The sequence below is a fragment of the Stegodyphus dumicola genome, chromosome 12 (genome assembly GCF_044657685.1).
Source record: "Stegodyphus dumicola isolate Sdum_Otavi_A_Nest chromosome 12, ASM4465768v1".
NCBI lineage: Eukaryota > Metazoa > Arthropoda > Arachnida > Araneae > Eresidae > Stegodyphus > Stegodyphus dumicola.
In genome coordinates this window covers 53,565,682-53,593,056 of record NC_140779.1, presented here as the reverse complement: position 1 = coordinate 53,593,056, position 27,375 = coordinate 53,565,682, and the positions used below count along the sequence as shown (strand labels likewise).

Sequence of the window (27,375 nt, the reverse complement as noted above, 5' to 3'; positions counted from 1 at the left end):
CCAGATGCCCATATTCGGATGGAAACATACGTTAATCAAAATTGGATGGCTCTAGGTACCGTTGTTTATCACAATGCGATAAACATATGCAGATTCTTCGTTATTTAATTTCTTTAAATGTAATATAGGACTCTAATATTTGGTGGCAACAATTTAAAAAATTATTCGCCGTTTATAGTGAATGAAGGCAAAATGCCAAAACGAAATTAATAGCCCTTAGAGGACATTAGGTATTTATTGGACATTAAGTATTTATTGGAAGCCGGAGAGATGAAAAATTAGCAACCGCCTTCACCGGGAATCAAACGATGGACTTCTGGAGTACTGGCCCAGCGTGCAGAACCACTACACCACGAAGGCACGCCAAGAAGGTGGGAGAAATACCTTATAGCCCTTTTGAGCAAATTGCCCCTTTGGGCTAAATGTTATTGCTTCAAATGCATTTCAGTAAGTATGAAATTCAGCATTTTTATACTACTGATGTAACTATTCAAACGCACCCATAATATTAAAAAAAAAAAAGTGTCAACTATTCGTTTAACATTTTAATCCCAGTAACCGAGCAGATAAAGCCACTAAACACTGGTAGTTTCAATCTGAAATCATATCCCGGTGAACGATTTAACTGCATGATGTTTTCATGTGTAACCTGAATGCTACCTGTGTAACGTGAATGCGAGTTATTTTTCCTGGGGAAGTTCTCCATGAAGGCACCCTCTCCGGCGAATATCCGTAGTGCGCTTCGCTATGGAAAAATGATCAATTTCTGTTTCAAATGTAGCAACGGAATTTAACAGTTTTATTTATATTGCTACAGATTTATATTAAAAATTGAAGATTTCTCAAGTTTTTTGTCTTCAATGTCACATTTTATATGGCTAGAAAACAAGAAGATAAATCACCTAAATCAAATTATTTCTTTTGATTCGCCGTAATAGTTAAAAGAGAATAAAGATATATATTCAGAGTTTTACCGCTGTATAATAATTAAGAATAAATTAAAATTGAAAATTCAAGTTATAAATATCAAATTGTGTTATTTAATATGAGAAAGTTTTGAATTTAATCAATTAATATTGGCTACAATGTATTTCGGCAAAACAAGTTACTAAAATCTTACCAGTTCTTTTAGTTTCTAGTTTCAGATTCCAGTCATAAAATATTAACCAACAATTGTTTTCTCAATAACTGTTAAGATGTATATATCAATCATAACGCAAGTTGTAGGATATGTAAAACTCTTTTAAAATTAAAGGAGCAAAACATTTATTTAATATAATACTTATTGTATAGTATTATATTAAATAAATGTTTTGCTGTGAAATCTCACATATTAAAAAAAGAATATCACTACATTTTTACTTAGCATTTTATCATTAGCTATCACATTCTGAAACTATTCCTAATAATTAAATATTGCAAAATTACTAGTTAGAGTCTCGAATTCCCTATTATCCATATTGGAATATCGTAATTATAATTTGAAATTCTAGATTTCGCTTTTGTTTTGATTAATTTATGGTAAATTTAAAATTATAATTATTAATAATTCTCATATATAACTTAATTTAAAATTTTCATTTTGCTTCTATTTTTTAAATCTAGCTATTATTAGAGTGTAATATTATTAGAGTATGAACGAATTATTTTCAGTATAAATCTCAGATTTTATGGTTATGTAAGAATGCGAATTGTTTTAGCACAGCTTACTTCGATTTAAAATTGAATTTGATCATTACCAAGACATTAAACATTAAATTGTATTTTATGTTCATTGTCAATTAATTCACAAATAGTTACCTGGAATTAATTTATCATTTCATACCGGTTAGTTTCCCTAATAAATGTTGTTTATTCCTTTCAGCAAAATAAGTCAGTCTAGTGCTAGTATCGTAATTGTATTCAGAATGCTAAAATTAAAAGAAAACTTCTATGAATTAATTATGTTTACTCTAAATAACAGATGTTATTTTAAAATTTTTTCTAAAATAGCAATTCTTTTGCTAGAACTCTTTAATTAATATTCACTATTTATATTACCGTGTTTTCAGTGTTTAATTGCAATCAATTATGCTTTAAGATACTTTAGTTATTATTTAAAATTAATTATTTTTCTTACTAATTAATAATTTTAAATTAATTATTCGTTTTTCCAAGAGTGTATCTCTAAGGGATTTCAAGATACTTTCTTCGGTGGTTGATTAAATAATAACCATTTTAATGATATTTAAACTCTTTTGAAAAAGAAAGCGATAAAAATACTAATAGTTTCCTTTTTGTGAACGCATATATAACTGAGCATAAGGTAAAAACAATATTTCGGCGGAAATCCAGTAAATAAGCTAAACATTTTTTTTTTTTTTTTTTTTTTTTTAACTGAAAAGTTTTTTAAATAAATAGTTAAAATGGTTAAGTTAAATGAGCCTATCAGTTCTCATTATTTTTCATTGTTTAATTTGTTTCATTATTTGAAATTATGGTGCTTAACTAGATATTCAGGTAATTACAGACAAAATTAAATCTTAATAACTTTACGAAAGGTGTTTCTTTCTAAATTTATAGTTTCGAAAAATATTAAATGTTTTCTTTAGCACCTGTAGCTCACGCACTTTCAGTCGGGAAGTGGATGTGTGTGCATAAAAAATTTCCACCCCATGCGATGGAGCATTTCATTTAGAGAGGTGATCCAACCCGAAAAGTCCATAATAATACCAACGAAGGAAAATCCGGGCCGTTTGATTCTTTCAAACATAACGGTAGATGGCGACATTAGGTCGGACGGCGTCATTAAAAGAGCGCCCACTTTCCCCGCACAGAAAAAAGGTTTCCTGGGTAATCTATTCGTAGCGGAAACGGCGAGTCATTGGCTACCGAGCCGAGTGCTCCTCGTGATTGGTGTGCCGTGTTTACAGGCCGCTCGGGTTGTCTCGTTCATGATCGGAACCCATTACCAACTCTCAAACCGCAGCATTAAAAAGCCAAACTCCTGCCATCAGAATGACGATGTAAAATGACTTCGAATTTCATGGAGGGCGTATTGGGGAGCAAATTCCCCCCTGATCCGACGTCGCCCCCGCTCTCCAGCTACGGACACGGACAGCACAGGATGTATCCGTACGTCTCCCTGTCTCCTCAGAGTAGCATGTCAGTCACTGGAAACCTGTATTACACCTCGAACGCTGATTTCGCCAAGTCCTGCCGCTACAACAGCGGTCAGGCAAACGGCCTGGAAGGGCCCGGGTATTCCTTCGGCCTGCAAAATGCGGGGCCGGGGACCACTCCGACCATGATGACACCATCGCAGTTTTTCACGCACCCCGCTTCGACGGACCTCAGCTCGTCCATCACGTCGTGCAATCAGTTGGGCATAAGGCAACTGGACCCGATACCCGACGTACCTAGGTATCCTTGGATGTCCATAGCCGGTAAGCCTGTGTGTTTTGTGTTGCTCTCTTTCACCCCCCAGCGGCATCCTTTTCCCCACCCCCCTTTTAGTCGCAGTAATGGCCCTATAGACGGTCTCCAAGATGGCCGACCGTTAGGCCTAACGGCCGATGACAACACGGGGAAACGAGGCCGTTAGGGCTAGCCCTGCGGAAACCGTCTTTTTGACACTATGTCATTCCCGAATGTTTAACTCAACGGTTAATGGGTCGCCGGAGCGCCCTTTAAATGATACTGAAAGAGAAGGTTTGTTGATGCTAAATATTCAGTGGTTTTCCTCCCCCCACCCTTTTACTTAATCTCCTTTTTGTTTTTTTTTTGCTGCTGTCACACTATCCGCATGCTTATTGTAAACAACAGAAGTAAAACATTTTAACCAAATAATTTATTTCTTGCTGTAAAGGTACTTAACTGAATAGACTATATAAAAGGCGTGTAATGTTTGCATGGCATGATGAATTAAACAAATATAATGCTCTATAGATTTTAAAATTTTATCTTAAATCCATATCATCGTTGTTGTTTTAGATTTGCTTTATTGTAGTAATATAGAAAACTTGGTTTTAAGCTTTGAATACATTTGAAAGTTGACTTTTGTAATTCTTTTTTTCTCATCAAGATTATGCAATTTTTGTCTGCTGATTTAGCGTTTTCTGTAGAAATATATTTAAACATTTACTCTGTAGAAGTGAATGGTGTAAAAGTTCTTTTGTAAGACAATGTATATATCCTTGCGTCCAATATAAATAAAAAATATAATTCAGATGTTCTGCATTTCATAATTACCACGAATATATTTGATGTTAATCATCCATTTATGAAAGTGGAATTATGCATTTGGTTGATTGTTTCCATTTATTTCTGCTGTTTTGTCGTTTGTTATCATCAAAATGCTCTGTTTACTGGAAGAGGTCAATCGGACCAAGTTCATCATTTGAGCTAGATTCTTTCTTTAGCCATTGTATAGAATAATTGAAGAATAACTTCTCGAAAATGTTGATAACATTGACATTAAATGTGTTAACTTAATTAAACTACAATTAATATCTTTTCCATCAGAAGCGATATTGTTCATTTCTCAGTTTCGTATTTTTAAATGCGCTTCATAGATAGGCTCTGCAATTATCTTATTTTATCTTGTTAATCATGATAACAGCTAAAATGGGTGTTCTTTATATTTTATATGGTTTTACTGTAATTACATAATTATTTTTTACTTGTAATTCCTCTGTTTATCTTCATAAATTATTATCCGTTTAATAGAGTCTTTGTACATCGTAATGGCATTAGTTTACACCACTTTATAAGGTAATTTCAAAACTAATAAGAAAGGTATCCTTTTTCTCCTGTTATCTGTTTTCTAATGTTTTATCTGCATCATTCATTTTAAATTAAGCCAAACTGTTGTGAATTTTCATGCGTGTGGTCATTAAGGTTTTAAATATCTATTTAGATTAGATTTTCTTATTGTATTGCTTAAAATTTTTTAAAAACTGAAGGCAAAAACGAAAGCAATATCAATATACATTTTTCTACCATATACAACATAGCTATAAAAAAGCATGTCCACCATACGAAATTTCTTATTTATTTTGATATAATAGTATAAATCTATAGTCTCTAAAATGCTTCAGTAACTATCTTTTGAACTGTTTCTGATTTCTAAATGCTGTTAATTTATTAAGAATTATATATAAACTGCTTCGTTTAATCTTTACATTAAGCACTTTTTATATGTGAACGATAAAAAAGCTCAATTTTAAATTCTTGTATAACGAAATATTTTGTTATTGTACAACATATTAAATTTACTCTTTTCCAATTTTAATTAGACATGGAAGTGTTTTAATTGCATTTAATTTTTATACTAACTGTCTGAAGAAATTTTCAGGATAGTTTATGTTGGAATAATTAACAAATATGTAAGAAACAGTAGTTTTGAAATTAGTATTTATTCGTGTAATTCATCAAAACTATTTTAGTATCATGATGCTGAAATTTGTTAGACAATATTTGTTAATGTTACAACATGGTAAAGCTATCACAGCATCACACTGAGGTCATTCTTAACTTGATTTATTAAAACACTCAACAAAATAAAAATAAAATATGTGGTACTCAACATTTTAAAAAGTATGTATATATGCGCATATAAAAATAAAAATATGAGCAGAAAAAAGACAAATTTTTCCTATATTTAACACTTCTTACAGCATTTTTAAGCTAGCCATTGAATAAAAGAAGGATAAAAGGTCATGCTTATGTGCTTCTATACAGGTAGATATAGCATGTTTGTTTATTTACGTATCTGTGCATATATAGAAAGAAAATAGTATTATTGATAGTCTAATTGTAAAATAGTCTGATTGTTTAAGTTTAGATAAATATTTAATTTCGTCTAAATTTTTAAAATGTAATAAGGAGTGAAGTTTTTAGTTCAGTTTTATTCTTCACATTCTGTTTCTTGTACGCGAGCATTTGACACTTTTAGGCCTAAAACTTTTCACATGGTCACAAATTTGTATATCTTTATTTCATTTAAGTACACACCTAAATTATTTTAGGCATTTGTTCCCACAGATGCTTAAAATATGCACATCTGTATTACCTTTTTCTTCTCCATGTGGAAAGACAAACTGGAAAATTCATATGGGGTATTAAATTTCTGTTGATAACAAAAGCTTTACTTTCTTGAATTGTTTTATTTAATTCAAAATAAACCATTTTTCATGACTATGAATCAGACTGCAACTTAAAATTTCTTGGTATTTTACTATGAATCATTTGGTTTATAAACTTCTTAAAGCCACAGTAGAAATTTTTTCATCTTTGAACTTTTAGATCTAGTAATTATAACTTAAAATACGTAAATACGATCTTGTGAAACAATTGTTTCAATGGAAAAAACGCTTTTTCTAATCAGTAATGAAGAAGGTAAACACAAATATTAATGAAGTGGTAAATGGTTAAATGTATCAATTATTTTTAATGGCCATTATTAAATTAATAAAAAGATTTAAATGGCTGAAAAACAGCATTAACTCTATACATACTTTTAAGAATGATTACAATATCCTCATGTAAGTATTTGTACAAGTGAGATGACATTTTTAAACAATTTCGTCTCACTTGTACTAATAGTTCTCAGCTTGTAAAATGGTTGCAAGAAAGTTTAATGAATCAACTATAATTAATTTTCTGTTGTGTCAATTTACGCAGATGTAAATGTGCATCGCCATTTTAAAAGCGTATTCAGGAATGATGGCTATGTAAATAACATTAAAAATCATTATCAGGTTTCTGTAGTGTATGTATGATAGTATGAATTCCTGTCTGGATGAATGAAATATATGAATGTATGAGAAACAACTGTACAAATTCCTGCAATAAAATAACTTACTTTTCCATTTAATTAAGTATTTAACGAAATAATTTACAGTAATAACTGCATTCCATTTTGCTGGCTCGAAACTGTATATGCAATAATTTTATCTTATGAGTAATGGTTTTTAAATAATAATAATAGAAATGATCAGTGCTTAAGTGTTTCTGCATTTTAAATTTTGTCTGTAAACCAAGCTTTCTAGCAGAGTGTTATTACAGCTACTATTGAATTTTAAGCCGCTGAATATCGATACATATATGTATGTGTGTGTGTTTATATCGATATTCAGATTTTGTATATGCTTGTATAAGTATGTCTGTGTGAACAAATATACACGTAATAGCATAAATACAAATTAAAAAAATAAGCTTTTATAAAAATAAAACGATAGTATGCATTCAAATACAGAGATTGACTTCATGTTTGCTGCTCATATGAGTTTATGATGTTATTATGCTTTCTTAGGTCTGATTGTTTCGTCATTATCGCATAAAAATAAGCATTTATCTTCTTTTTGCTGTACCACATGCATCGTATTACTTAGCTGTCTGCTATAATGGATGTTCAGAAAAAGTCCGAAAACAAATATTTTTAGTTAAGTGAGTATGAGGCAATTATGTAAATAATTACATATTAAAGAATGACAATATTAAGGTGTAGACTGTATGGTAGGTCAATTTGTACAATTTTCTGCATATCTACTCTTGTGTGAATGAATTTTGTAATTGTGCTGTCCTAAGTATCGGTTTTCCGTACTTATGGTTGGAAGTAAATATCTATGCTCATTTTTTAGTTACGTGAGACCTTAACTACACGGCTATCTACCATTATAGGTATTCAGAAAATAAATTATGGAGTCTACTAAATATACTACAAATTGCACTATGGCCCAAATAAATTATCAAAAGTAAAAGTACTACCATTTTATGTACTATTCGAAGCATTTGCTTACTTTAGTTACTGTGACAGATTCCAGTTCTTTAACTCGAAAATTACGCTGTCCATTCTATCACAATGTGTAGCTTTAATTATATAAATAATTGTTAATTTTAGTTACTTAAGTGAGTGTGAGGCAATCATGTAAATAAATGCATATTAAAGAATGACAGTATTAAGTTGTAGACTGTGTGGCAGGTCAATTGGTGTAATTTTCTGCATGTCACCTTTTACCAAATCTTCCCAACAAAGGGAAATTTTTTTTTTTTTTTCAATTTTTATGCATTTATCCTGCTTGAGTCGGTATCAACAAATGACGTAATGACAAGCATCGGACGATACTGTCATTCAAAAAACCAGCCTGTAGTTCTGACTAATGAATAATAGGATAATTAATCGCTAAAAAGCTATTACTCTTTACATCCTTATTTAGTCATTTGTGTGCGTGTATAACCTTTTTTGTGGGTGCATTTTTGCCATAGCAATTCGATTAGTAGTGAGCTTTGTTCCTGAATCAGATATTTTCTGTAATTCACTCAGTATTTACTATTTTGACCATTACACTTGCCGTATCACTTTCATCTGTCCCTATCCTTGAGTAATGCATAAACCTCTTCGTGATATGCATTGGTCTTTCAGCTTTCCTAATTATTTGCAGAGAATTTTTTGATATCCCTAATTGTCCTCAAGTCTTTCCTTTTAATAGAATTGTTTCTCTCCAACTAGAATTGGACTGCCCTTATATTTTCTTCTATCATAACAGCGATTTTGTTACTACATCACGTACGTAATATATAAAAACTGCGATTGATTCAGGTTATAATTACACTAAAAGAGTAATAATTTCGAAACCCTAAAGTGTGTCACCACTGCAACTTTCTTTATCAATAGGTCCAACTTGTGAATTTATTCTTTTTTGCTTCCAGTTTAGACTTTTATTTAAAATTTCCTTCCTTCAGTCATATGAAAGGATGAAATGAGAAATTAGCATGTGAGAAAATGCGGGTAAAAAAGTTACGTTATACAATCATCTGCACAAAATTGCAGATTATATTGCGTAAAAAATTGGAATTAAACAAAATTATATGCACACATAATCTTTTACGTAAGTGTAAGTTTTACGTAAAATTTCCTTTCTTCAATAATGTAAAATGATGCAAAGACAAACTAGCAAGTGAGAAAATGCAGGTAAAAAACTACATTAAGCAATCATTTGTACAAAACTGTGGTTTTCATATTGTGTGAAAGGCCCACCAGCGGCCGAGCGGTAAAGTCGCTGAACACTGGTAGTTCGGTCCGAGGTTCGAATCCCGCGAACGGGCAGGCTGTATGTGCGTTTTCGTAGTTTTCCCATGTGTAACATGTATACGAGCCAGTGTACCTTAGAAAGTCCTCCACGAAGACATCCTTCCCCTTAGGCAGATAACCCTAGTGTGCTTTGCCATAATTAAATACACCAACACCAACATATTTTGTGAAAATTGAAATTAATAAAATTTATATGTATGTATATATATATATATATATATTGCACATACATACTTCAGTGCTAGTTTGCAATTGCAGTGCTTCTTCCTTGCACACAGTAAATACGTGTGTATCCGTTTCTACATAAATACCGCTATATCTCTGAGTTTTAACCTGAGTCTTAGTATTAAAAAAGCGATTTCAGTTCCTTTTTATTCTCAGACGCAAGTTAAAATAATAGTTTGTCTACACGCAAATAAAAAAAAAAAAGATTTTAGGTTCAAATATTTTTTGTAGTTAAGCGACACTGGATATACTATAACTATGCCAGTAAGAAAATCAAATTCTTTATGTTACTGAGCACTATTTCTCTAAAATTCATAAATAATTTTATAACTTTCATAAAAAAACTTTCTTTAAAAAAATTATATCAAAATTAATTTTTAAAATTTCCATTTTCTTTCCAATGCATTTTTTTTTTTTTTTTTAATTTTATTTTCTTCGAAATACTTGCTAATTCAAGGGTTTATATAACATTCCCTTTGCTTGAAAAATTTATGTGTGCCAGTATAAAACACTCCTATCCTCCTGTTCAGGGAACATATCTGTTATAATGAAGAAATGTAAATACATTCAGAATAAAAATATTTGGCTTTTGACAAATTTATAATGAAATGCGTTTGATTATGTATGTAATAGTACATCCTTAAAATAATGATATTTGATTAGTTTGATGAGTGTAATTATTGAAGTTTATGAGTAAATTGTTAAAATCAATCATTAAACCAGATTCTGAAAATTCGTGATTGATGAAATTAGTTATTTGGTTGGTACAGTATTATAACAGTAAAAGTTCAGGTGCTCACAAATGAACATTTCCTGATTCAAAATTATCGCATACCTGATGATTTACATAATTTATGCTTACAAAACATTCTCATTTGGCAGCTTTATCTTCGCCACAATGATTGAGCTTAGTCTGTGACAATAAGACTTGTCCATTCCTCGTGTCTGTCTTTTACATAATTTTTCTTCTCATGTTATGCAAAAGTTATTTGACATAGTATTTTGGGAAAATTTTACATTTTTTTCAGAGTGAAAATGAGATTATTGCTTAGCGTTTATAATGAGAGTTGAAAGATTAATGTCTCTGAAAGTACAGTTCTGGAAAATTTATCAACTGTCATGTAATGATTTAGACCATAAGGGGGGACGGAGGATTAGTATGCCTAGAAAAGATAGTGTTTAGGATTCTGTAACTCAGTAATTAAAACTAATCAAGAAATACTAACATGCTGCAAGATGGACAAAAATGCAATTTATGGCATTAAAATGCGATAATGAAAATAATCCGCTTTTACCAAAAGATTTAGGATATGGCATGCATTCAAGAAGGATTATTAAAGCGTTTTTAGGATATTACATTGTAATACTTGTAATAAACAAAATTGCGTCCACTAAGGTTATGAATTCATGGCGTAAAACCTCCATGTCTAATTCTAGTATATCACCAATTCCAGGCCAAAACCATGAATCTGCAATATCAGTCCGAAATCATGAATATGCAATGAAATCCTTACGGAAAAAGGATTAAAGGTTAAAGGCGTTGCTTAGAGGTGATTAAATTTCGATTACTGAATCGGAAAAAATCAAATTAGAAATCGCAATAAATCCCTTACATTCATTGACTGAAGATGCATATTTCTCTGTTGGCGTGGTATATAATGTCGAAGGAATTTGGAATGCATTTAGATAAAACAGGTGAAGGGATTAAGATTTGTGTTTTGAAATGGGACTGAAGATGGGAATGGGACCGTAAGGTAAGCCTAATAAACTCAAATCTGGTAAGTGAAAATGGTAAGTGAAAGATGATAAATGAACAGCTTGAAATTATTTTAGGGCCACCGTGTGAAACAAAGAACTACTTCTTGAGCTTCCAGCCCGTAAAAGTTGTTGCGATGCAGATGTAGTTATCTTTTTAAAATAAAATAAGAATTGCGTGTTTAATGTAAAATTTTAGAGTGAGGCACAAAACTTTTGTTGTATGCGTCCCCCCTCCCCCCAAAAAAGAAACAACCGTTTTTTTAAAAAATAAAAATTATATTTTTAAAACTCTCTACATTAACAAAGAAGAACCAACCTTCCTTCTTATTAAAACTGGATTGGTTATGTGATTTATTTAATTACATTGATTATAATGTTAAGAGATATATACGTTTTGAATTTCAAGAGAGATTCCCGAAGTCAGTAAAAATTAAGGAGTCAGTAAAAATGTACCGGGGATCAGCATTTATGCTGAGTTTGTGCGAAATCTCATAACATATATGCTATAATTTCGTTTCGGGTTGCTCTTTCTCTTCCTGCATCCCATAAGAACAACAAACCTGCTATTACTCTAAGCTGCTATTGCATGTTCTCTGGAGAATAAAATCTACAATTTGTGCATCACGGCCAAGGGCACCATAGACAGGCAACATAATTGAAACAAATTGCGTTGAGTTACATGGACATATAAGGCCCTTGAAGGAAATACGTCCCGTGCTGCAAGAAGCGAACTGTATATCGTAAGCTTAAAAGTTGTTCTATGTAAATTATAGGATCATTTGCATCAATTTAATGCAATCCCATACTGTGCCAGATATTATAGGAACTTTTGCAGAATATATTCAAGTATCAAAATAATAATTTATGAAAATATATACATATTATTTATAAAATAATGGTTTAGACCATTTAAAATTTCATTTCGAGCAACTATGAATAAAAATTGGACAGAACACTGCTGACGATGACAAGCCCCAAAACTGCAGCAACTTTGACTCCAAGGACCTTGTTGTAATACTAATGTATGAGAAAGCTTTATTATCATGTTGCATAAGATTTCCAGATAAAATAAAAGGACTTTTTAATATTGAATTTTAGTGACAATTAAAAATAGCTACTAGATACATATCCATATCTAGTAGAATAACTCTTCCTGTGCAGGTAGTATGTAGGTATTAGACAGAATCTACATTTATCCTTCATACAATTTTTTTCTAAGAACGTTACATATTAACGTTACATGTGAGATTTTATTTATATAATATTTGGCCATATTTAAATTATATGTGAAAAAAACACAAAATTACACATCTTTTCCTCGACCAGAAAATGAACCTCAGATACACATTATCAGATTCAAAAGTAACAAATAAAATCAAATATCATGAAACTCTAGAAATGATTTGTGAATATATTTTTCAGTGTTTCTTTTGCAACAACATTTGGAAAAATACAGCATAAAAATAATGAATTTATGAAGCGTTTTGGGGCCATCTCGAATGGTTTGGTGGTTCCTCAAAACTAGCTGTCAAAACTCTGGTTTTTCGAGTTCGAATATTGCTGCTGGTATAGACATTTGTAAGGGAGTAATGTCTTCGGAATGTTGGCACTTGGAAATTGCTGATCCGGAAGTCTTCTTAAGAAAGTAGTGGTAAGAATCCCTTGGAATGCTCTTAATCAAAATTGGGGCGGAGCTGGACAAAAAGTTATTTTGCCACTGATCGTCCGTTTTATAAAACGAACGTTTGGCCTTAGATTCTTCTAAGGCCAATAGTAGATGCCGTCAACCCATTCCATCACCATTTTCATGAGCTTGAACTCTTAATTACGAAGAAAAAGCAACATTTTCTTCTCTCACCGTTTACTTCCCCCCCCCCCCGTTTAAATCATAGTATAATTGAAAAAATGACCCCCCCCCAAAAAAAAATACACCTAATGCAATTTATTTCTTGGGAAGTTTTTAAAGCTTTAAACTTATGCTTAAGTTGCATCAGAAAATTTAAAGAATTTTTGCCCAAATTTACATCGATGGCAAATTTATGGGTATCATTAGCTTAAAAATTAAAGTAGTTTATGAATTAATCTTTAAACGGGATGGAGAGTGATGTGAACATATTTGATGAAACAAATTTAAAGGTTATTAATTTGATAATAACAGTTTGATTAATAATAGTTAATATTAATTTGATAATAACAGAAGAATAAAAAATTTTTGCTTCTTTCTTTTTAAAATTTTAACACTAGTATGATATAGGTATTGACGCATTCCTCTTGCAAAAGAATCTTACGCAAGGAAAAAAAAAATCCGGGAATTTTAATAATAATGTTAACCAATTCTTAAATATCAAAATAAATAACTATCAAATGGGAATTTATTTGCTTCTAAATGCTGTGGATATATCATATCTTTTATAAAACGAATAGAAAACGTAAGCGATGAATTATCTACAAAACCCTTTTTCTTCAGTAATCCTTTTATCCACGTTGTAAAATGGAATTCAAAGCCTGCTGCGAAAAAGCAAACTTATAAATAATAAAAGTTTAAAAATGCAGGGACATTAATAATCGTTTGCATATATTATATAAATTAAATCTAAAATAGTTTTTATCTTAATAACCAGTTAAATAGAATGAATTCATTCGAAAAAAGTTCTCGTAAAACATGTACACGCTTTTAAGGAAATTTAAGAAAATAAATAAATGAAATCTTAATTATTTTCCTCATATTGCATCATTACAAGTACAACGTAGACAGATCATTCATGATGTATAACATTATAATTTAACCGTCTGCGTTCAAGATAATTAGTATTGTTCTTAAGCCACATTCAGTCTGGTTGCTATTCCTGCTTGTCTGGCTAGAAAAAATTAATGTAATAAAATATGTTTCGTCTAAGAGTCAGATTTATTTTGTGCTCTCTTATACATTTATAAAAAAAAAAAACTTTTTTCATTAAGAAGTCAAATACACTGGGAATTTTCTTTAATGTTTTATTTAAAACTGTAAAAAAAAATTTCTCTGTTCTTCCTAAGAGTGTACTTACTCTTTAATATGCCACAAGGAAACCAAAAGGCTGACCTTCTCTCGAAATGCTTTAGTTCTGATTTGAAGAAAGGTTTAATTCAAAGAATCCCTAGTAGAAACTTTTGCTTTTGTCATGCATTATCCTGCTCTCTAAAACAAATAGTCTGAATCTGCAGTTTCTGTAAAAAACATTGCGTCGCGCAAATTTTTCAACAAATTAATTATCAACAAAATTAATTTGACTCGTGTCAGTTGCTTAAAAAGACAACTGCAATTTTATTAATGTATGCAATCACTAGTCTCATTCTCTGTTGATGATCACTTTTTTTTTTTAAATGATCACCTCTGAAAATTACCAGTATTTCTAAAAATTTTTATATAAGCATCAGTATCGAACATCTTTCAACGACAACCATTTATACAAAAGACGAAAATCATTTTAAATCAAGAATGATCCTCTCAAAGAGGCTTTCCTGTATTTAACGAATGTATAATGAATACAATGCATATACAGTTATGTAAAATTAAAGAATAATTTAATTAGTTTGGCTGATTTTTTTTATATAAAAAGTTATCTCGTCGAACATTGACAAAAATCATTCATTAAAAACTCATTCCTCCCTTTAGAATAGTTATAAATTTTATCTTTCACTTCGGTTTCAAGAACAATAAATAATTTATCATGCTTGGATATCAGTAATGAAATTCCAATGAAATAAAAGTGCTTAGTGTAATAATTTTCCCATTCAAAATGAGGAAGAACCGATGAAATGGCAAGATAAGCATATCTTGTCCACTTTTCTAGCTACAGTGTTGAAATCTTGATTCTGATTTAACAAACGGTCTGATGTTTAAGTTCAAGATAATGTATTTATTTTCATATCGATAAGATATGATTATCTACCAGTCGCTTGCCACAAGAAGTTTTCATCACATCTTCATCTTCCTATGCATACTGTTTTGCTATTGGTCACACTTTTTCTTTGACATCAAGCAAGTAGATTAGATGAAGTTTGTCGATTGTGAATCACATCATTATACTACATACTCAAGCAATTTTGTTTAGAGTTTATCTAACTCAGAGGATTGGGAATTTTGAGGCTTTTGGTGTAACAGTAGTCTGGTTCTTTGAATACAAAATTCTAGATTCAATATGTATGTTACCTTTAAAGTGTTTAATTCAATTATTTTATAGAATATCTAGTTATATTGTGAAATAGCTGATCAAGTCAGTTAAAGTTTGCAACAGATAAAAAATTCCACACTCTGACTACTTACTTTATACTAGAATAACTAATCATTTTACATATTAAATAATGGTAGACAGTTAAAGTATAAAATAAGCAAATTTAACTGAATTATACAGCGTATAAACTGTTACTTATAAATGTTATATATATACGGCAAAATGTTATTTCTGGACCGGTATCTAAAATTTGAGTTGTAACTACAGACAACCAGCACTTTTTCGATTTTAATTAGCTTTTACTTACAGCTGAACTGTGCTCTGGAATATAGTTGTTTTATGCAGCCATTTGATGTTCTTAACTGGGGGAAAAATTTTTCTTCAAATATTTCCATGATAACAACTAGAATAGATCTGGCATTATCTCTTCTGTCAACTTCAGGAATTGGGATAAGGACCGAAATCCCAAAAAGGCCTTACAATGAGATTTATTCGTGACTTAAATTTTCAAAATAATGATAACTATGTAAATTAAAAGTCTAATTTTAATTTGTGGCTATCCGTTGAATCTCCATTTTAATTCTGTCATTTTCCTCTTTTAATCCTAAAAATAGTAACTGCTTAAAATAAATTGCTGTCATACGATCTTACGTAACGTTAACAACGCAAGCATATACATAACACACCAGCCAGTCTTTACCTCCATGTCATCAAGGAATTAAAAATTTATTTCTAAATACAGTTCATCAAATAAGATAAAAATTTTGAAATCCAAATTTAAGTGGTTTAAAGAGAATTAACTGCCTTCTACAGTGGGGGGGGGGGTGTAAAAACACTGAACGACTTTTTATTTAAATTTTGAGTCGAAATTTAAGGACCAGTTTAAGTTTGAAAGGGTACAATAATCGAATTTTTGATAGAAAGATTAAAAAGTGAGCTTTCTTTGACCTTTGATCTTATGGTGTAAAAAAAACACGTGAACGGAATCGTTCACGCATGTTAGAAGCGAAGCCTTAAAATTGACCAAATAAAATAAAGTTTAACCGAAACGAAAACATTCCGAATAGGGAATTTCATCTTAGGCACCCCACACTCTCTCTCTCTCTCTCTATTCCTACTCTTCTGCCAGCAAGCTTATCTGCTGTTAATTAATTACTCTATCAAAATTAATTGTTCTAAAAATGTAGAAATATACAAATGTGATCAAGAATGGGATTGCAAAGTGCGCTGTATGAGTCAAATTAAGAATTCTTTTCTCAAAAGAAATAAAATGTCTCCAGTCAAACAATGAACACTGCTTTATGTTTCACGTCATTAAATTCGTGACAACTCGTCACATTACTTACATGTAATTAATCATCAGAGAATCACCAAAAACCCAGTTAGACAATATTTAGTCAAAATAACAAAAATATGGACTCATAAGTGTCATTAATAATTGGTAATGTCCTGAATCCAAATTATTTCAAGACACCAATTTTCATTAATGACATCAGAAATGACTGCTAGCTTCATTAGAAAGACATAAACTATGGATGTAAGATTTTTGTGGAAACCCACAGTATCGTTTCATATACTACTATTGTCCTAAATAATATTGCAGCAATTAATTTATGCAATGGAATAGTATAGAAAATATAGATAGCAATTAAGCAATGGATTAACATAAAAAATATAGAAAGAATGATGTTCGTTTCAAAACTATCAACTGCCAAAGATAAAATTTGGAACCGTTCTTTTTTTTTTTTTTTTTTTTTTTTTTTTTTTTCAGAGTTCAATATATTAATTTTTTAACCTTTCAGTTGATGTTTCAGATGGCGAACCGGTTTCAGTAAGAAAAATCTTCAGTTTTTTTCAGAAATCTTTACGCTGTAAGATCTTTAATTGAAGAAGAGAATGAAATTTGACAGTTGAAAATTCCATGTTTTCCACTTAATGTAACAAACTAACAACCTTACATTATTGTGCGTAAAGATATAAATTCACTCATGCGTAGATATCTTCGCCAAAACGGTCAATTCACATTCATGTAACGTCAAGTTTTCAATACTTAAAATTTTTTCGATTGTTGGGCGTTCATTATCCTTACAGAAGAATGAATACAACACATTGGAAGCACTATTATTTTGATATACCAATATTTTTATTTTTCAAAGTTTTAAAATAGTTATTTGTGTAAATATTGGTTCCTTTTTATTTCTGTTAAAAAAAGAAAGCATTCTTCAGTTAAAATAGTAGCTAAGAAGACCTCTCTAGTTGACGAATTATATCATGTTAAAATATTATGAATTTACCACTGCATTTCTGTGCTTTTCTCCTTTATTCCAGGGGTTTTCTTCTCTCCAGAAGCACCCAGTATTTACAGTATGTCATTTAGAAAATTGAAATATGAAAAATATAAAGCCTGTCAAAGTTAATTATTGTATTTGACAAAGCTAGGCTATTTATCAAGTGTGTACTTAAACCTATGATCTAGTATTGTGTTCATTCTCCTTCTGTCTTTGTACATAATGAAAACCATAATTTCAATTAATTATTTAAAATTTGGTCAATTTATTTTATCTACAAAGTCCTCTTGCTGTAGCTATTTCAATATATTTTCAGTATTATTATGTCAATGTAGTAGTTATGTTTTCTTAAAAAATATTCGATAATATTTGCCCTGGCGATATATATATATACCGAGAGATACATTTAAAGATTTATTTACTATAAAGATTTTTTTAATGAAGCTTTCCAACAGTGAATAGAACTATAATGATAAAGGCCTCCTGGAAAAGAAATAAGAAGCTTATAAAACAAACGGTGCCAAACATTTTCGGCACACACATCCTATACCACAGCTCTTCGCTCTTTCATGTAGCGCTTAAAGTCAGAATATAGGCCTACTTATTTGTAACATTACTCAGAAGTTAAATTGGTTAAATTAAAAAAGTGAATTAAACGTGTATTTCAAATTCAGACATAATTTATATGAAATGTGTTAAGTAAGTACTTATTTCAAATAATCATAAGAAATTGTAGTTACTAAAAATGATGAACCTCATTCGCCCATTTTTTTTTTTAAATCTTGGAAATAAATTAGACGTAACCACCTCATTTCCTGTTTCACGTTGATTCTACTTACAATACTTGCTTTTTATCACAGCTGTCATCGAAAACCTAGGATTACAGGAACATGTCGTTCCACATGGATTATTCATCTTATAATGATATCCCAAAAAATGGTTCCTTGCTCTCGAATTTTGTGTTTAGTGTGTTGTAAGATAGCTCAATAAGATGTTCTTTTACATGAAAGTTCAGGTGGACCTTTGCCTCAAGAAGAGCTTCGAATCCATGCGAATTTGTTGACGTTACCTCCTTGAAAAAGTAAATTGCAGACCAATTGTTCAGTTAATAAACTGTTGGTGCTTTCCATATGGTTTGTGAAACTTAAATTCGGCGACAAAGCTGCTTGGCGGCTCAATGTTTCCCTCGTAAACTTGTTGCTTAACACAGTTCGTTTACACGGAGCGATTTTACTTTTGCACTGAACTATAAAACTATAGAAATAATAGGGGAGTATAAAACTTGTGACGCGTTTCCTATTCAGTACGTGTCCTTCATTGTATTCACAAACAAACGTAAATTTCAGCAGAAATCTGATGGGTATATAAACATTGTTTGCATAATTCTTATTAACATGTCGTACATTCCACATCACTTCATCGCTCTTGAGAAAATCAATCAGAGCAAAGCAGTTAGCCATTGACTACATTTTTGGCATTTTTGAGGCAATGATAGTAATTTTAGCAAAACAGGATAGCAAAGTGAGACTGAGCTTGCTAGCTGCTGTATACAACACGTGATATACATGTGCAATTTCATTGGCGTTGCTTATTAAGTTGTTAGTAATTTTATATCCCTTCATGCTCATGGCCACTACTCCTGGTTTTGGCACCGACAACATGTTCCCATCGCGCAACACTGTTTCTGTGTATAGACGAACGTGTGGAGACGTCGCCTTAAAACGTAGAGAATATGTTACCTGGTGTAAACGTAAATGTTCTTTAGACGTTCTTACTGCCGCAGCGCAAATATGCAAGTGGTCAGATTCTAAAGCCAAATGGACTAAATATGATGCCCTCAGCCGGGATAGCGGTTAGTGACTCTTACTGCTGTACTGGGCGAGCTTCTCCCCCCCCCCGGAGGTTGACTTAGGCGAACGCCTGGGATGTACTGTTTAGGATCTGTACCTAGGCAGTCTGTGGGGTGGCAACATTGTGGATTGATCAAGTGGCGGGGCGGCACTTAATTCCAATTAGCGCCTCTTAGGCCGCAAGCTGTCCCGTTTCATCAACGTTGTACCGGGGAAGCCGAAAGTCCTCTCGTGAGGTTTGGTAAAAAGGGAAAGGAGTGGGAGACTCTTGGACAACCTCCGGGTCCTCTTCCTCAAAATTGATGTGCAAGTAGAAGCCCAACCTCCTTGAGGCTCTAGCAACCATTATTCTATGAAACATGAACTCGACAACAAATAAACAAACTAAATATGATTTATCGGAAAAGTACTGTAATACTTCGCAGCGCTTTTGCAAGCCCCCGATGGCAACCTAAAGCGCTTAAGCATGCAGTTTTGAAATCACTGTTAAAAAAAGCTGAGAGTTTTTGTGTTTTCTTTTTAAGTTCTAGCTGCTCTAAGATGTAAAATTTCATACTCTTAAATCTTTCGTCTCATACGAACATGTCCTACCTTTTATGATGCTACCTGGCTTTAAGCTGATTATCTGAAATAGTAATATGATGATCTTTACCCAAGCTTGCTTAAATTTAGCATTTACAATATAAAGAGATGGAGAGAATTCATAGTTTGGCCATGAACTGAAACTTGCTGTGATTTGTAATATGGACATAAATAACTTGAAATTCTGAACAATTTCTAAACTTATATTCGAGTAAATTTACAATATCTAAATAATCGTAAAAGTTCCCATAGTTCTCCGCATAAGAAGGAAGGTGCTGTTACCTAGATCAAGACTATTTAAAGTACAAAAATATAGAATGATCAACATTAGTTACAAAAATATATTTGTTGAAAGTTATGTAATTAAGAAATGAAGCAAGAGTAGCAAGAACATTTTCAAGAAAGAAATCCATATGAAAAATTATTTCGTGTAAATATAGTTATTAGGTAAGAGCGGAATCTTAAACGAGTAATTGCAGCGCGAAATACAGATAAATGCTTCAACCATATATCCTAAATCCTATAGTTAAAAGAAGATGATAATAAAAATGCAATCTTGGGCTAAATACACCTTGCATGAAGGACGACCGAATAGTTTATTGAAGTGAAGATCGCTGAATTGTTTCTGAGTTTCGAAATAATATTTTATTTGTTTTTAATAAGTTTTCTTGTACAATGGAAATGATGGCTATACTAAATTCCAGTGTGAGGGTAGTTTGAAATTTCTCCTGTATGTTTAAAAAACTGTACTTACATCAATTCTTGTTTGCATATAATGAAACTCTTTACAAGAAAGCAAGGGTTGTCTCCTTAAAGATATGGGTGCTTAAGAACACTAAATACTAATAGTTTGACCTGGTTTTTAGCCCTGGAGAGAAAGGGCTGACTTCACGGAGGGGTTTAACGGTTTTTTACTATGTGTAGCATGAATATGACTCAATTTTCCCTGGAAAGTTCTCAATGAAGGCACCCATTCCTTTAAGCTGATAGCGATCCTGTGCTTTGGCGTACTTGAGTAACTTAAACCTAACTGTAAAGGAAAGAACTCTATATTTCTACGATTAGCTGAGCAAGTAATATTTGCAATGCTTGCGTTTGTAAAATAGAGATAAATTTAATGCTAAAATTAGGTAAAGATAAACCATATGTAGCCAATAGTTTAAGAAATCACTTGCAAGCATTTTAAGGAACTTGCATTAGATTTTCTAAATGCATTGAATTTTACTCTAAAATTAATAACTGTCTGAATAACAATTTTGCCTGTTAAACATCCACTTGTTTTAAGTTTAAATTTAAAAGCAAGACCAAATTTAATGCATAGTTCTTTTCTTTGCTTTCAAACATGCTCTACAAAAGAAGAAATCTCATATTTCTTTCTTAAAATGACAAGAGTTTGCACTTATAATCACAAGTTAAAGTTTAAAAAAATATTAAGTTAAAAAAAGTAAAAAATTTGAAGTACATACATATGTATTTTATAATACTCTAATATAGTTTACCTCATCAGTAGCCAGAGGGGATTAAAATCTCGGCGTCAAACCCAGGCGACTGAGTTGGTTGTATGGTTAGTTTTCATGGTTTTCCTCTTCTGTTATATGAATAAAAGCCAGTTTCTTTCTAAGAAGTTCTCAAGACATTCCTTCCCGTAGGCAGATAGCTCTTGTATGTTTCGCCATATTCAAGTAACTTAACTTCTGAGAATAATTTGCAATCTCCTAGGGACCCACGCAACATTACTAATGGCATCTCGAACGAAGTAAAAAATGAGGATCAATAGATATATTTTATTATCTATTGAGCCACCCAACCCAGACAGTAGTTATCGGCGCTCACTGCCGTACCGAAGGGCCCGGCTTCGAATCCCGGAAAAAGCATGGGTTTTTGCAAATGTATAGTGTCCGTGCGGCATGGGGGCACTGTAAATATGCGGTGAGCCGAAAATGCTCTCGAGAGGTTGGTGGCAGGGGAAGATGGGTTTGAGATCCTCGGATCCGTCCTCCCGGGGTGCTCTCCATCAAAATTAAAGGCGGAACTAAGCAAAGTCGTACTGTCTCCTGTATGGTGCTCAAAACTCTTGCCAACGACAGGCGCAATCTTGCGCTCCATACCACGATGAATTTCGTAGGCTTGTTCTGATGTTACTGTCAGACAAGCGAGATAAGTCACAACAACAATCATTTATCGATTATTTTTGCTATATCAATTTTGCTTGAATGTTTTTTATATTTTTGAGCTGTAAATTGAGTTGCTCTCTTACTCTAGCAAAAGTAATGATTTTTGCGCTTGAAACTGTTATTATTTAAAATTTATGGTAAATGTATGGATTTTAATGTACTTCTTTAAAAGAATCATTCGAGCTAAAAAAGTGTAAATAAGCAAAGTAAATACTTATAACAATCTGCATTTGCCTTCAATACATATCTACAATTGCCTCTTAGAATTCTTTTCGTGCTCAAAAGAATAGCATTTGTGTGCTTTGCTATATCCAGATAAAGAGGCAAAAAAACACATAAAGGAACAAAAGGGGCACTTCCATGATTTTTTAATTTTTTCTCTCTCTCTCATCTGAGGGTTACGAAGATTTTGAGGGTACTACCGGGATTAATTGTAAGCCATAAAGAACATTTAAGGAAACTTACTGTAATGGCTGAAATCTAAAATATTCTTTATTCTTTATTATTAAATCTAAATATTAATTATTCTTTCCTTAAAAACAGCTTATCTAACTTTTATATTTTTATTACAGTCAAATAACTTATAGCTATTTCAAAAAGGAACTGCTTACAAAATGAGGTAACATTACTTCCGTAGAAGTTATTAAGCTTAAAGTGAAGAAAACCTAACCCTTTTCTATACATTTGTTATATGACTCATCTTACTTGACTTGTCTGACAGTAACGTCACGAATTTTATTGTGGCCAAGGTAAGAGTTTGCGTCTATCTTGGCTTTGACCTTGTCCACAGAAAATTTTCCATGGCTGGATGCAAAGAGTGAAAAAGAGTAATAATTACATCAAGAAATTCCATTTAATTATTCAATTTAGGGGATCATAAGAAAATTATAGAACATATTAATAGTGACTGTATATTTACATGTAATTACTTTATAAGGTATTTTCGCCCTGTTTCTGCGTGCCTTCATGGTGTAACAGTTATCACACTCGACACGTATTTGTGAAGTCCAGGTTCGACTCCCGGCGAGAGCTTTGCTAGTTTTTAACGTCTGTGGCTTTAAAAAAATCCTAATGACTGTGCAACTTCTTATCTGTAAAAATATTCGGTATCTGAACATTTGCGTTGCTTCCCTTTTCTGTATTTTTTAATTCCATCACTCGCTTTCGCTTGCCAAGACAGACTTTGGGGAGCTAAATCTAAGGCGCTAAGTAATTATTATAGTTGTCGACGGGACTTAAACGGGCTGACAAGTTCCTTTCCGAAGCGGACCGGCTGTCTCGCCGGTGGAGAAAAGAAAGAAAGAACATATTAATGCATTAATATAAAAATGCATATGCTATACATGCGTCATTATGCTATCATATACTAGACCTGTATATGTACTAGACATGTATATGTATTATATATGCATCAGTTTATATGTCATATTATATTCATGCTATATACACATCTTTTAGTAATTCCCATTTGCCAGAGATAAATAAGACATAGCTATATTTCTGACAAGATTTTGAACTGATTTTATAAACAACAGCATAAAAAGAAGAGGCAAAACCACTCTGTTCAGCTGCATGTTTATCCTTCATAAAATATTTTTGTTTTGCTTCATTTTTTGTACGTGTTCACTGAAGTGTGCTGTTTATATGAACATTATGACATGTTTCGTAGCAGTTAGGGGAAAAAATGACTTAACGTTGTGGCTCAAATGACAAAAGGAAAACATAAGAGTGTCTTAAACGTATAATTTTGTGTAATCATTGGCTGTGGCAAGGGAAAAGAGCAAATTACTTACTGTGATGTGAACATTCAAATACAGTTTGAGGGAAGTTCATTCAGTTTATGAAAACATACTTTATGAAATAGAAATCTATCCTATCTTAATGTATGTACTTTAACAAACAATTAGGTAGTTAAAAGAATTTCATATTTATAGGAAAAATGAAGGAAATACAATCTCAAAAAGCAAAATTTTTAATTTCGAAATTTTTCCAAAGCTATTATTTTCTTCCATCTGAATTTTTTTTAATGTTATCTGGGTAGATTATTTGATACGTTTTATTTCGAAATTGTTTTATTTTATTTTATTTATTATTTATTTTGACCCAAAAGTTTCAATCATTCAGTTTTTTCTCTAGAGAAATGTAGCAACGATTCTCTTCAACAGAATCAAAAACATTAAAATCATATGACATAAGTGAGAAAAAAATTAGAAATTGATATTAAATAAGAAATAATTTCGAATGAGAAAATTTCAATGAGATTTCAGTTTCATTCCAAATATCAATGAGAGAAAATTCTGATTTAAATACTTTGGATACTATTCACCAAAGGCAGGCAGTATTTTCGGGCATTGTTCAGTTCTTCAAGATAATTATATGCATTTGTGTATGTGTAAGGTAAAAAAAAATAGGTAAGCTAAATTACTAACTTTAATTTAAAATAGTCTCCATAACTCTGATAAGGTATTTTCTCTCTCTTTCAAGTATCCCTGCGTGGTGTAACGGTTAGCACGCTCGGCGCGTATTCGAGAGGTCCAGGTTCGAGTCCCGGCGAAGGCATTACTCGTTTTTCGTGTTTTTTACTTCAAAAATCCTAGCTCCCGGTTTTCTTCATGAGGTTCAACAAACCAGGCGGAAGGGCTGCGCCCGTATAAAACAAAACAAAACACTATATTATTTGATGTTATCCTAAAAAGTCGAACATAAATAAATCTCTGTAAACTGTAGCATTTCAAAATTAACTATTGGCACACTTCCCTTGATTTTCATGTAACGCTAATGACGTATGTACTTACATATTGCTTCGACAATAATAATGTAAAAATTTTCGATTTGAAATCTTAAACAACCGATCAGAGAGTCAAACCCAAACTGAATCATTCTTGTCTTAACCTTCGATGTATGATCTGGGCATTTCTTCTCCGTTTCTTTGGCTAGCTAGCTTTCGGTCCGATGCCTTGCAGCAATTGCGCAAGTAGTAGAATAACTCGATTTCGCACTAAGTGAATTTAAGATCATACAACATTATATATATATTGCGAAAACTCGGCATTGCGCACTGCCTTTGTCCATGCGCACACCAATCTATTTTCACTCAAACAAAAAAATCAGGAAAATGATGACGTCATATAAGGTTTAAAACCAAGTTAGGATAACAATGAGGTGACGGCAATGGAAGCTAAAACCAAGTTAAAACTATTATGGTAACCAGAAATGGGGTTTCATCGACAAAACTAAACAAAATTTGTCGCCAATCGAAGAGGCACCCCATTCTACACTAGAGCCTCTTTATTGCTTACTTCTCATTAACAATTCTGGGAGTAAGTAATTTACAGGACCATGAATTCTGCCTGGAGGAATGGCCAGAAACTTTATTTGTTTATTTGTTCCGCATGTCTATTCAAAACTTTGGGTTAGGTAGTTTCTAATGAAGATGTGAGCAAATTACCAGAGCAACATAAAAATAAGTATCACGTGAAATTAACAAGACACAACAAAACACGATTGTGCAGGAAATTTCTTAAGAACAAGAAGAGGAAGAAAGAAATATAATCCTTTTTTCTGAAAGAAAAATAAGCCTATGAAATTTGTGCAAAATGGGGTATACGCAAAAGTTTTAAGTAAAATACTACTCTGAAAAAGCAGAATCAAACTAGAGCATAAGCGTTTTCCAATGGCAATGCCATGTCTCACTTTAAAAACTTTTAAAATATAAGTGATAACAAATAACATTGGACAAATTTTGAGTGATCCGGAGCCCACTAAGTCCTCAGTCTTTCAAGCTGAATTAACTGCAATAAACGGAGCTTTCAACAGAATTATCACTAACCTGGCTATTTTTCAAGATAATGACATTATTAAAGTTTTTAGTAACAGTCGAAGTGTTTTCTAAGCTTTCTCGTTTGCGAAATCTACAACTCTTTTAAACGATATTACCACTCTCTTTTCAAAGTGAGCACCAGAAGTTTGGTTAGGAAAGAATTATGAGAAAAATGGCTAGAAGAATGAGGTATGGTTATGGCTTCTCGGTTATGACTAAATTTTTATAAAACCTAGGCTATTACAAGACAAATTTGCACAATATATAAATCATTTCTTTAAAGAGAATGTGCAATGTAAATGTCGAAAATTAAATAAAGACCCAGATATTTATCTTATATTTGGGAATACCCAAATGCCTAAACAAATTGGCATGCAAAAGAATTCATCAGCAAAATCTGTTCTTCTCAAGAAACAGTTATTTACAACTTCCAAATATCAAGCCGGCATAAACAGATGAATGGAGTTCCTTGCTAAGATCAATGATATTAATGATCAATATATAATGATGAGAAGGATTAATTCCTAACCTTATTTTGTTGTACAACGTTTAACAGCCGGAGTTCTGAATAAGGGGAAAGGAATTTCATAGTTTCAGGGGCAGAATGCGTTTTTTATTTACCTGCCAAATATTATTCTTAATTTATGAATATAAAATCTACTTTTATTCAATTTTTGGAATTTATTAACATTTTCTATATTTTTGGTTCTTAAATTTATAAAACACATTAAAAACAATCTAAATTTAAATGTATGTGGAAAGAAGGAAGATGATCCTCAAGCAATGGTGAGAGGTGCATGGAGTAAAAGAGGTTGAGAATCACTCTTTTGTAATGTGTATCTAACAGAGTTTTACTTATTAATTTTGAAGTCAAACAACAAAAATCAGCGTTATACCTTGCAAATTTTCACAGGACTAGTTTTGATGGTTTTACCGAACCGTCATCCTCAGCCAATTTTTACTTTTTTATGTTATGCGGTTTTTTTTTAATTGCAAGTTTGTTCTTTTTTGGGGGAAGGGGGGCGCGTGTGTATGAATATGCTTTGCATTATTATTATGATGATTATGATTTTATAGCTATAAGCTTTACTAAAAGAACCTTTTCTATGTTACAAAAATCTAATTTTTCATTTTAGTGATGCCAATGCTTTCCCTCTGCCCCCCAGTGGATAATTTTTGTCTTAGGTTTTGGAAATGTGGCTTTGTGTCTTCTTTTGTGTCTCATGTGCTATTATATTTTAGATGGACAGACCTCAATGCTTTTTTAATTAGTTAGTATCTAGAACTCTGATCTTTAAACAGTAAACAAGGATACATTTTGGATCATATCTAAACACTAATGACTAGTAGAGACACGGGATAGCAAATTTTGACACTGATGATGCAGTAGGTAG

General features: G+C 31.9%; 1 protein-coding gene across 2 annotated transcripts in view; it reads left to right on the top strand.

Annotated features, from left to right (window-relative positions):
• Positions 1-2,859: 2,859 nt before the first annotated feature.
• LOC118187193 (homeobox protein abdominal-A homolog) overlaps positions 2,860-27,375 on the top strand; it is a 109,639-nt gene continuing 85,123 nt past the window's right edge. For both annotated transcript variants that reach the window (XM_035357391.2, XM_035357390.2), the window contains exon 1: positions 2,860-3,425. In XM_035357391.2, coding sequence (XP_035213282.1) covers positions 3,011-3,425 — 415 coding nt within the window. In that variant the 5' untranslated portion in view covers positions 2,860-3,010. The remainder of the gene's footprint in view (positions 3,426-27,375) is intronic.